We start from the raw sequence: 12,151 nt of genomic DNA on the forward strand, positions 1-12,151 counted from the left end.
CAGCTTCCTTGGGCAATCCATTCCAGGGCTTCACCACCCTCACAGTAAGAGAGCTTCCTCCTTATAACCAATCTAAACTCCCCCTGTTTAAGTTTTAACCCATTACCCCTTGTCCTGTCACTACAGTCCCTAATGAAGAGCCCCCTCCCCAGCATCCTTACAGGCCCCCTTCAGATACTGGAAGGTTGCCATAAGGTCTCCATGCAGCCTTCTCTTCTCCAGGCTGAACAGCCCCAACTTTCTCAGCCTGTCTTCATACCAGAGGTGCTTCAGTCCCCTGATCATCCCTGGGGCCTTCCTCTGGACTTGTTCCAACAGTTCCATGTCCTTTTTATGTTGAGGACACCAGAACTGCACACAATACTCCAGGTGAGGTCTCACGAGAGCAGAGCAGAGGGGCAGGGTCACCTCGCTCGACCTGCTGGTCACGCTCCTTTTGATGCAGCCCACGATACGGTTGGCTTTCTGGGCTGCGAGCGCACACTGAAGCCGGCTCATGTTCATTTTATCATTGACCAAGACCCCCAAGTCCTTCTCCCCAGGGCTGCTCTGAATCCCTTCTCTGACCAACCTGTAGCTGTGCCTGGGATTGCTCCGACCCAGGTGTAGGACCTTGCACTTGGCATGGTTAAACTTCATGAGGTTGGCATCAGCCCACCTCACAAGCGTGTCAAGGTCCCTCTGGATGACATTCCTTCCCTCCAGCGTATCAACTGAACCACACAGCTTGGTGTCATCGGCAAACTTGCTGAGGGCGCACTCAATCCCACTGTCCATGTCAGCGACAAAGATGTTAAACAAGACTGGTCCCAACACCGATCCCTTAGGGACACTACTCGTCACTGGCCTCCAGCTTGACATTGAGCCATTGACCACAACTCTCTGTGTGCGGCCATCCAGCCAGTTCTTTATCCACAGAGTGGTCCATCCATCAAATTGATGTCTCTCCAATTTAGAGACAAGGATGTCGTGTGGGACAGTGTTGAACGCTTTACGCAAGTCCAGGTAGATGACATCAACTGCTCTACCCCTTTCCATCATAGAAGGCCACCAAGTTGGTCAGGCAGGATTTCCCCTTAGTGAAGCCATGCTGGCTGTCACCAAGCACCTTGCTGTTTTTCATGTGCCTTAGCATGCCTTCCAGGAGAATCTGCTCCAAGATTTTGCCAGGCACAAAGGTGAGACTGACTGGTCTGTAATTTCCCAGGTCATCCATTTTCCCCTTCTTGAAAATGGGGGTTATATTTCCCTTTTTCCAGTCGTTGGAAACTTCACCCGACTGCCATGACTTTTCAAATATGATGGCCAGTGGCTTAGCAACTTCATTTGTCAGCTCCTTCAGGACCTGTGGATGGATTTCATCAGGTCCCATGGACTTGTGCATGTTTAGGTTCTTAAGATGGTCTCAGACCAGATCCTCTCCTACGGTGGGTCTAGGGTCTTCACTCTCACAGTTCCTGCATCAGCCTTCGAAGACTTGGGTGGTGCGGTCAGAGCCTTTGCCAGTGAAGACTGAGGCAAAGTCATTCAGAACCTCAGCCTTCTCCAAATCCTGTGTAGCTAGCTCTCTCGAGAGCTTCCTGAGGGGGCCTACGTTCTCCCTAGTCTGTTTTTTATTTGCTATGTACCTGTAGAATCCCTTCTTGTTATCCTTAATATACCTAGCCAAGTTTAATTCTAACTGGGCCTTAGCTTTCCTAGCCTGGTCCCTAGCTTCCCAGACAGTTGAAGTCCCCCATGAGGACAAGGGCCTGCAAGCATAAGGTTGCTCCTACCTGTCTATAGAGAGCTTCATCACAGAGTCCTCTTGATCAGGCGGTCTGTAACAGATCACCACAGTAATGACCCTCATAGCTGTTCTCCCTTTAACCCTGACCCACAAACTCTCTGTTGACTGTTCGCCTGTCCCTAGACAGAGTTCCATACTCTCCAGCCTATCCCTAACATAAATAGCAACTTCCCCTCCCTGCCTGTCTGGCCTGTCACCTTTCATTCCAACACTCCAGTCATAGGAGTCACCCCACCATGTTTTTGTGATACCAATGATATCATAACCCCATAGACGAGCACACATCTCTAATTCCTCTTGTTTGTTCCCCATACTAGAGGCATTTGTATAGAGGCATCTGAGCTGAGCTCCAGCTGAAGCCGGCTCATTGGCTGGAGCGGCTGGGATAGCTCTACATTGCTCCCAGCATTTATTATAGGTGCTGGCAACTGACTGGGAGTGTTAGGATGGAATGATGTACCCCTCCCCCAACACATCTAGTTTAAAGCTTTCTTGACCAGCCTGGCAAGCCTCCTACCAAAACCACTCCAGCTCCACCAGCCCCCAGTAGACCTGGCCTCCCAAATTGAGTCCCATGTTCTAGATACCCAAACCCCTGACTATGGCACCACCATTCTAACCATTTATTAGCCTGTCAAACCCACCTAGGCTTTTTAAGGTCCTCCCCTTTATCCTGGAGAATTGATGAAAAGACTATCTGAGCGCCAGAGCCTCTAACCACCTCTCCCAGGGCTCTGTAGTCCTTCTTAATGTTCTCCGCGCTACTGCTATCTATATCACTAGCACCCACGTGGACAACAAGGAGTAATAGTCAGTGGGGCTTATCAGACCACGCAGCCCCTCTGCAACATCCCTGATCCAAGCCCCTGGTAGGCAACAACTCCCTTAAGACTGGGTCAGGCCAACAAATGGGTGCCTCTGTGCCTTTCAAAGTACAGTCCCCTACTACTACAACCCGATGCTTTTTCCTGGCAGCACCAGTAGTGATCTTCTTTACTGGTGCATCAGCCGCTTGTTCATGATGCAAGTGTGTTTCCTCATTAGCTCCCTGCAGAACTGCAAAGCTGCTCTGGGTGGGGACATCAGAATTAGGAGGAAGCCCCTTGCTTTTAATTGTCCTCTTCCTCCTTTTTTTTTTTTTGTTTTTGTTACTAGTTTTCAGCTTCCCGGGTTAACGGCCTCCTTCTTTCCTGCATGAGCTACGACGGACGCTTGAAGACCCTGCACAGTCTGGCCCTGTTGCAAACAGTCCTGCTTCCTCTCAGCTTCCCTGACATCTTTTAGCCTATTGACAGCGTCCCGCAGCTCAGCCGCTGCTGCAGGAGGGCCTCCGCCAGAGCTCACTCAGCGCAGCCCTGCCCGTTGCGCACCCTCCCCTCACCAGACCAGCGCAGGCACTCTCTACACTCCGAGCTCCGCACTGCAGCCTCCCCTCTCATCGGCTCTGTCTCGGTGCCGACGCTGGCCACCGCCGGGGTAGCCAGAGCAGAGCTCCCGGACCGGGCCCTGGTCATGACCGAGCGCCCACCACCGCAGCTCGCTGCGCCACGTCCTGTTCGCCGCGCTCCCTGGGGCGGGATTTTAACCACTCAGGGCTGGTGCACCTCCTCCTGCCTCCGCCCCCTGTGAGTCAGCTGCTCCCGTCAGAAGCAGTCGAGGACTTGAGGCTCCCGCTGCTCGGAGTTGAGGGTCCTGGACGCTGAGCTTCCCCCTGCCCAGGTGTTGAAGGCGTCCTCTCTTGAGCTACTCACCTCCTCACCTCGGCAATTGAGGTGACCGGCAACCTATTTATTACTCAGCAGAATTCCACAGCATCAAAGACTTGTATGATGCACACCATAGAAGATCTACCATCCATGCAGAAAAATCCCATTAAACACTAAAAGAATTCAACTGATCTCGCAAATGGTCTTAGGCTCATGCAGGAAGCATAATATTTCCTAAAAAAGCATAACACATGTTAAGTTATCTGCCTAGTTACAGTAATTAAAATTTCAACAATTGTTGAAATAAACAAGTATGTATCCTTACTCCACTGATATCCCTAATATGAAGCCATTTTAACAGACCATGTTTTTAGTTCAGTAAGCAAATGCTGGCAGATTATTTTAAGAATAAAAGGACTATTGTGAAGGATTATTGTGAAAGCAGCAATTACCTGAAGCAGTAATTGTATCTTCATTACAGGCTTTTATTATTTTGTCTGTACAAGTCTGAATTAACAGCGTATCAAACCAATAAACTCTAAACTCAGGATTATTTGCACTCAAAGTTATTTTACAAGGTATGCAGTGGAACAATTTAACAACTATATTCATTTTATGGCAACAAAGTAGCAGTGACACAGAGGTGCAATGTTGTTACTTGGCATACTAAAGAGCTCTGGAACTTTAGTAAGTACTTACCATATAGACATTCTTCACAATTCAGAGAAAAAAAACCCCAGCATTTACTCCATACTATACATGCCCATTGAAGAGACACCCTCAAACCTACATATTCAGGTTTTTAAGCTGTATATTTTCCTACCAATTTTCTGAAGAACTGTGTTGCTCTTTAAAATCTTTACTGGATTGACAATTTATTACAGAAATTAATTCTGCATAACAATGCACATGAGTAATACTTTAGCCAAACTTGAGAACAGTCTTCTTAGGTTAAGAAATAGAATCATAGAATAGTTACGGTTGGAAAGGACGTTAAGATCATCTAGTTCCAATACCCCCCCCCCCCCAAATAATAGATAATATTAAGGTTAATTTCACACACCAAATTTTGTTGCATTCTGTTAATCAGTAGGTGGTTTTGATCTTCATCTCCCATCCCTCCCTATTCCTATCTTTTTTAAGTCTATCAACTCTAAACAAGAGCATCATATTCAAAAGACAGCACCAATCTGGTAGGAAGCTTATTTTGCCTATTTAGAATAAAACCTGGTATTTCCCAGTAAACGACAAAAGCATGCTCAGCAAGCTGGTGAAAGACACCTGGTCCTTCTCTTCAGGCACCAACAGCTATCCACTGAAGCAAGCCACAATTTTTTTTTAAGTGACTTTCATTAGAGGGTTTTAGTTTGTTTTTTTTTCCTGTCACAAAATACTGTTTCCAGGAGAAAAGGATATACAAAAAATACTGAACTTAAAGATATATTCTCTTACAGGGTTAGCCATTTTTCAATTTATACTGCCTTTCACAGCATATAGACTGTCCATTCATGTCTTTCTTCCACCACTTTAAACGCCAGCTCTGAAACCCATTAGCTGACCTTTATGGACGCAAGAGGATTTTCCTAACCCAGGCTTTGCCCGCAAGCAGAAGTCCACAGTGATTTTCCACTGGGTGCTATACCAGACTTTTTTCTCCAATCTGTTTCGTCCCTCGTACATGGTGATCTAAGCGTGTAGATACCTCATGGAACGGCATAAATTGCAAGTAAATAACTGTTTTTCGGAAATGTACCCTTGAAGCCGCACGGCTTCGGCTTTAGCAGGTATTTGCAGAGGTCAGCTCCGGGCTCTCCAGCCTCTGCAGGCTAGCGGGAGGGCACGAAGCAACCTCCCTGCCGACCCGCTGACCCAGAGCGGGCATCCCGAGCACCACCGATCCACCGCCCCGCGGCCCAGCAGGGCAGGCAACCCAGCCTGCCGCGCACGGCCCCGGCCCCGGCCCCGGCCCCCGCCCAGCCCTCCGGGAGCGCGGCGCCCCGGCCGCTGAGAAGGCTCCCGCCGCCGGCGGCCATCACCGTGTCAACAAGCCCAGAGGGCCAAGCCGACCTGGACTTTGAGACACAGCGGAGCCCGCTGCGCTCCTGTACCCCCTCACGGACACCGGACGCGACCCGCCTTCCCCACCGCCTGCAAGACTTTCGCCCTCTTACCGGAGCAGCCGGGAGAATGCACCGTGAGCGGAGCCCACAGCTAAGACGGGCCGCAGATAGCCCCGCGGCTCGCACCGACAGCGAGCCGCCTCCGGGAGCGGCGCTCCGCCGCCAGCGACGCGGCAGTGCAGAAAGCCGCCGTGCTGGAGGAGCTGCGCGCCCAGGCTATGGCTCTGCCAGTACCTCCTCACAGGGAGGACCAGACAGACACCAGCCGCAGCAACGCCAGGACGCGCCCCGCACAAAGATGGCTGCACGCAGCGTCTCCGCCGCTCATATGAGCATTGCCCCGCACAAAGATGGCGGAGCTAGCCTCTCACCCCGCCTTACCCGGTGGTCCGCAGGAGGAGATTGCCCTGTGTAAAGATGGCCGACGCGGACTCCTAGCGGAGTGGGTCACCCTCACGTGGCAGCGGTAAGGGCTGTCTCTCGGTCGACCTTAGCCGCTTCTCGGTGGCCCGGAAGCAGATCGCCGGCCGGTCTCTGAGCAGCTGCTGGTGCGGGGAGGGAGGGAGCCGCCCGCGGGGGGCTGTGGCCGCTGCTTGCGGCCCCGGCTCTCGGCAGGTAACAGGGGGCGGCAGCTGTAGGGCGGGACTCGGCTCACGGAAAGGCGCGTCCGCCTTTGCCGCGGTGAGAATGGAGGTTGAGGGGCGCGCGGGGCTGCCATCTAGGCAGTGTCCGTCGCCAGCCCGAGGCGCCGCAAGGCTTGGGCGTCCCTACCGCGGTGCCGGCGCTGCCGGACCTGGGGAAGGGCCGGGCGGAGGTGGCTCCTGCCCACCATGGGACCAGCTGCAGGAGTGGGGTCCGTTGTGTGTCCGCGCCCGGCCGGGCCGTGGTTCTTGTCCCGCGGCGGGGGGAGGCTCCTGTGCCCCAGGAAGGTGCTCCGGGCAGCGCAGCCTGGCAGGGTCGGAGGAAGGGACATAGCCAGTGGGCAGGGCTGCCAGCGCCCTCGGCGTGCGGGCCCGCCTTCTGCTTTCAGCTCGCTCCGTGCCACGGTTGCTGTTTTGGGTGTTACGGACAGAAGCTTAGCATCAGGGAGTAAGGGGGAATGGTCCCTGTTAATGGGGGAGATTATGTCAGGGTATAGTGTTTGTTCCTCATTGTGTCTGCAATAAAAATGAGGCTTTTGAATGAGATAAACTTCAGGCTGCTCTCAGATCTTTTAACTCTCTTAGCTGGCAAACAGGTTCTTCCAACAGTAGTGAAATGGGATTGTTGTCATGAATGGATTTAGAGAATATAAGTGAACTGCGAGGTGATAAAAGCAGGCTGAGTCCTCTGTAGATCCTGGTTACACATGCACAGGTGTCTGCACAGAGCAGTGTGAAGGAATGGGGCCTAAACTGAATCAGCAGATTCACTGTCTCCTCATGAAGCACAAATCTCCAGTCAGAAACATCAATCAAACAAGTCATATACATGTTATTTAAGAGATTCAAACTTGTAGAAGAAAGCTATCTGGGCTTTTATTGCATAATTTAGTATATATCCTTTATTTGACAGGGTATTCCGGAGACCACCTGTGGCTGTTTTCAAGATAGTGTCACTTAATGAGGTTATGGGAGAGAAGGAGCCATGTCAGAAGAAGCTGTTACTGAGGCACGATTTTCTCTGAAGACAGTAGCCTTACGGGTATTTCATCTTCCCCTTTCCTGGTATCATTCTCTCAACCAGGTAATATATATTATTGAAGCATTGTCACTTTTGGTGTACATTTAGAAGTTTAATACTTTTAATTGTAATGTACTTGCTCTTCTGAGCCTCATGTGAATTAGATTTGTACAGAATACATTGATTTTTAGTTTATTTAAAGCATTGACAGAAGCAGGGTTTTTTTTGTCTTTTTCTGCTAATAAACACTTAGTGCATCATCAAACGTCAGACTGAAGAGATTGCTTTATCTTCAATGTCAATGTGTCTTCATTTTGCAACAGCACAATAGCTCTCATCAAATCAAATACCAAATTCCTCAATTTGTTTGTTTTTTTTTTTTGTAGAAGCTTTTAGATGTGTAAAAACTAAACATAACTATAACTAAATATTGAATAATAGTATTGAGTGTGGTCTGAAGTACTTTCTAGGTTGCCATTGGCACTCGTCAAATTAATCTGAATGATAAGTGGCATGTTACTGTGTTTATTTGACTTATAGAAAGAGCTTCTTCAAATAAAATGCTAAGGCTCTACTAATCATAGTATTTCCTTTTACATACGGCCCTGAAATGACTTATTCTTATTTTCTTTCATTGATATTACAGGCTAGTTTTCACTAGCAACATGGAATGCAGTAACTCAAGTGTAGGTGATGAGGAATACCTTATGAGCTTAATTTAAGGCTGACAAAAGGTGGAAATATTGTGAAGCTGATCCTTCTTGTCTGCAGGGAATTATAAAATTTGTCCCTAGAGCACCTTCATGTCAAAGGCAGGGAGGAGGAGCTGTAAGTTGTGTAGTAGAGGTTCAAAGAGAGGTGTTAGTTGCCTGGTGCGGTAGGCAGCTATGTGTATGCCTAACCACATACATGATAAACGATAGACTGAAATGTCAGAATTACTTGATGAAGTATTAAGTCTTCAGTCATATCCCTCATTTCTTGAAGAGTGAACCATATTCTGATGCCTTAATACATGGGATGAAAAAAGTTTCTAGCTGGTTGTACAGAATATGATTCAGTAGATTTTTTTTCTGTTCTTTGTATGATGAATCACTGACAAAAGTAACTAAAAGAAAAAATTGTTTATAATTAGGAATGCCACTAATAATTTTTAAAATAGCTATTAGCAGGTCCTAATAAACTTTTACCTTTAAAACCCATGTCTTTAATCTGACTATTTAATTTTTATTGAAGGTGATGCTTGTAAACAACAGCTATGTCATTTTTCAGATTTGCATGTAAATGCTTTTCAGAATTTTACTGCATATAAAACCACAATGAGAGTCTCGGCTGCATCTGATAATTTTCTCATTTTTCTGTTTTTACTTTGAAATTCTCACTGCAAGATCACAGATTTCTTTTTTTACATTGCATCATATTCATGCCCTTTTAAAATATCATGTGCAACTCTGTTATGAGCATCTATTAGCTTTCCTCCTTAGAGGTTTTCATTTCACTGTTAATTTATTCATGAGCATGTTTTTAGGCACAAATTTAAAAAAAAAATCCATTTACAGTTCTATGAAACTTTAGTTCTAGCATTTAATTTTATGAACTTTGAAGTTTTAATCTCAGTTATTTGGTTATTAACTCTTTTCTGTGTTTGTGCTGCATGTCAGGGGTTTCCTTCTTGCAGAGTACAGTGCTAGGTTTTTCAGCCTCAGTAAAGATACAATACCACTAAGGACAGGGCTCTCAAGTGGTTTTGACTTGTTGATTGTGAGCTCCATGCGGAGCAAAACTTTCAGTGCTTCTTTAAATTACACAACTCTGATAGTATTAATCAATTGCACAGCAACCAGGACTTCCAGAGTGCAGTGGTACTCTGTGTGGCCAGCTCTCCTCTTGTATGAGGAAACGTGTTTCAGAAACACCATATTAGCCCCAAGGACTGTTTTCTCCCAGCAGTCTGTTTCTCAAGCAGCATGGATTTCCTAAAGATTTTGTAAATGTGGACTCTAGTTTCCAGTTAAATGACTCTTTTCTTGGTTTTATATCTTGTAACTTTGAATTTTATAAACTTTGTTAATGGCTTTTCATTCCAGTTGCTTGTATATGTGATTCTTATTTACTAATTTAAACATCTGTAAACCCATGACTGATCTGTATCCAAAATAAAATGCAAGAAATAATAAAAGACAAAAAAGCTTTAGAGAAATGTGTTTAAGTACATGATCTTCCCAAATTGAAACACCATGCAAATACTAGCTTTTGTATCTTTACTCTTTCACAGTGCAAGTGATAGTCTGGTTGCGAAGGGTGAGTTTCTTCTCAGTACTTTTTTTGCTGTTAGAGAATTAATTGAAGCCCTGTATTGTCCTGACATTGAAAATAATAAATAAATTTAAAAAAAAATTCTGAAAGTCACTTACTTAGATCCCTGTAGTTCATGGATTTGCAATATACCTTATAGTTCTTGGTGCTGCAGTATGACTCTCAGTGCAGCCACTCGCTTTGTCACACCCCTTTGTAAACCTTGTCACCTACTGGCCATCACAAATTTTGAGAAGCAGTTAGTTGTGTCCTGTCCTGGGTTCAGCAGTAGCAGTCATTTTTCCTTACTCGGTTGCTTCACAGTCTGTGTGTGAGCAGCATCTCTTATCTCCCTGAGACGAGCTATAGCCTATGTTAAACACGGCCAAGGGAGAGCAGGAGGAAGGGTGGGAGTTAAGGAGCATATACTTCTAATGAAGTCACACTCTTTTTTTCAGCTAAAGCTCTCACCTGGGTTAAAGAAGCTTTTAACGGTAACAGCAGTGAGTGCAATATCTGTTATTTTTCTGGCCCATCACTTTAAAAGAAGACGTGGAAAGAAAAACAAGAAAGTGCCAGCATGGGAACCAAGTCATCTGGTACTAGAGTGTACTAAAGCGGCTGCATCAGAAAAAGGTACATGAAGAAACCCCCAAGTATTCTTTTTTTTCTTGGAGGGGAGGAAAAGGGGTGTGAGGGGAGCTGTGTGCATAACTCTATAGTAGTAAAACAAACTTTTCATTTAACGATGAGTAGGTTTGAATTGTTAAAGTAGAAAATGTGCAGATGAGGAGCAAAATTACAGTGTCTTAAAGTAAGCTGGTCTTGTTCTCAAAGGTGAAGTTTTAGTCATGAATTTGAATTAAAACTTTTTTTATTGGTAGTGTATTAACAGTCCGGTTTGCCATCTTGTGGATATACCTCAATACTGAGAAAAGCAAATTTAATTTTTTATAAGATGGGAAAATAATTGTGCTCAAATGCATGGTTATTGTTACAGATATTGACTGTTGTAATTTATAGTTTCTCATGTAGAACTGTAAATAAAAGAATAATTGTTGCTTGCTTCTAAACTGTATTTTATTGAAAAGAGTAAATGCAATTCTTGATCGATCTTGCTAATGAAAAATATGTTATTTTGAGTTTGCAGCAGCTTTAACATCAGTGTATCTCTTAGGTTCTAGTTGTTCCAGTAGTCGGCAAAACTTGACCCTTTCTCTGAGCTCTGTGAAGGAAAAAGGATCTCAGTCTTGTATCTATGCAAATGGAGGACTTTTCAGTAAATGCTCTGGTTCAGTTCAAAGCCTGGCCTCGGTAAGCAAAAGTGTTTTAAGGCTCTTCAATGTCTACTAACCTGCACTGAGTATGTACCTAATGGTTTCACTGGGCCAAAACAACTTTCTTGAGCAAGCTGTGCAGGTGACTAGAGGTAGTGAGAAGGCCGTTGTACTTACTAGTTAATAAAAACAGCTTCTAGCCAGGTAGCTTGGCTATGCTGTGCTCTGGCAGGAATGTAATTTTGAGGACATTCTGTGCAACATCATTTCAAATTTTGTTCATTTTCTTCTGAAGGTTCAGAGTGCCACTTCTTGTCACAGTTGTGCTTGTGGCAATTCAAATTCCTGGGATAAAGCAGATGAAGATGATATTAAGCTTGTCAATATTCCAGTGACCACACCTGAGAATTTGTACTTGATGGGTAAGTCATAATAAGAACATTCATTATCTACTAACAATGAATGTAAATGATTTCTTGGGTTTACGGTAAAGTGACACACAATATTAGTGTGGTATCCTTTCACAGTATCCTGTTGGCATGTGTTTAAGAACGCTTCTGTAAAATAATTTTATCTTACTTGATCTAGAGAATAGATACTGTTTTATTCCTGTATTTGTAGTAGTAATCCATCAAATTATTTAAAAAAATAAATAGGAAAAATACATTGAATGTTGTTGCTTTACTGGTAAACTCCTTTGTCTTATTAAAAAGGCAGATATATTTTTTTAATTTATTTTTTAGACTGGAAATCTATGTTGTTTTGAAAGCTTACATCTCTGCTATAATCATGCTTATTAGCTACAAAGTTTCCTAACGCTCTAAAATGCACATACATATGGAAGCTGTGTGTTTGATGGAATCTAGGTATTCCTAATCTTCCCTAGGTATGGAGCTTTTTGAAGAAGCACTGCGTCGGTGGGAGCAGGCACTAACTTTCCGTAACAGGCAAGTTGAAGATGAAGCAAGTTGTGGTTCCATTAAGCTGGGAGCAGGAGATGCAATTGCAGAAGAAAGTGTAGAAGTGAGTATACTGAATCTATAATCTACTGCTGCTGCCCTAACAATTCATTGCACTTTGTTTCCTGAACCTTTTCAACTTCTGATTCAATTACCAATACCGAGAATGGATTAAAATTGGTGGTATTGCGTTTAAAGGAAATCTAGTTTTGTTCCTTTTGATTCTTTGGTTGGTTATTTGGAGGAGGGTTGGGGGAGAGAATTAGCATTATTTATTTTTTTTGGCAATCGCTGTTGCATCAGTGTTTGCTTCTGGATGGTATTAACAAGCTACCAAGCATAC

General features: G+C 45.1%; 2 protein-coding genes across 11 annotated transcripts in view; one reads left to right on the top strand and one right to left on the bottom strand.

Moving 5' to 3' along the window:
- Nucleotides 1-6,126, bottom strand: part of USP33 (ubiquitin specific peptidase 33) — a 45,140-nt gene extending 39,014 nt beyond the window's left edge. For 4 of the 9 annotated variants that reach the window (XM_062628903.1, XM_062628907.1, XM_062628901.1 and 1 more), the window contains exon 1: nt 5,667-5,916. The gene's annotated coding sequence lies outside the window, so the exon portion shown is untranslated. Of the gene's footprint in view, nt 1-5,666; nt 5,920-5,986 lie in introns of those variants that run through there. The other 5 variants (XM_062628905.1, XM_062628902.1, XR_009966677.1 and 2 more) reach the window with 4 other exon arrangements.
- MIGA1 (mitoguardin 1) overlaps nt 5,969-12,151 on the top strand; it is a 40,484-nt gene continuing 34,301 nt past the window's right edge. The window contains exons 1-6 of one of the 2 annotated variants that reach the window (XM_062628910.1): nt 5,969-6,081; nt 7,170-7,340; nt 10,031-10,208; nt 10,750-10,886; nt 11,145-11,271; nt 11,736-11,872. In XM_062628910.1, coding sequence (XP_062484894.1) covers nt 7,242-7,340; nt 10,031-10,208; nt 10,750-10,886; nt 11,145-11,271; nt 11,736-11,872 — 678 coding nt within the window. In that variant the 5' untranslated portion in view covers nt 5,969-6,081; nt 7,170-7,241. Of the gene's footprint in view, nt 6,082-6,737; nt 7,077-7,169; nt 7,341-10,030; nt 10,209-10,749; nt 10,887-11,144; nt 11,272-11,735; nt 11,873-12,151 lie in introns of those variants that run through there. The other variant, XM_062628911.1, reaches the window with a different exon arrangement.

Source organism: Pezoporus occidentalis, unplaced genomic scaffold (genome assembly GCF_034315485.1).
Source record: "Pezoporus occidentalis ecotype Australia unplaced genomic scaffold, CSIRO_AGI_Poc_V1 ctg325, whole genome shotgun sequence".
NCBI lineage: Eukaryota > Metazoa > Chordata > Aves > Psittaciformes > Psittacidae > Pezoporus > Pezoporus occidentalis.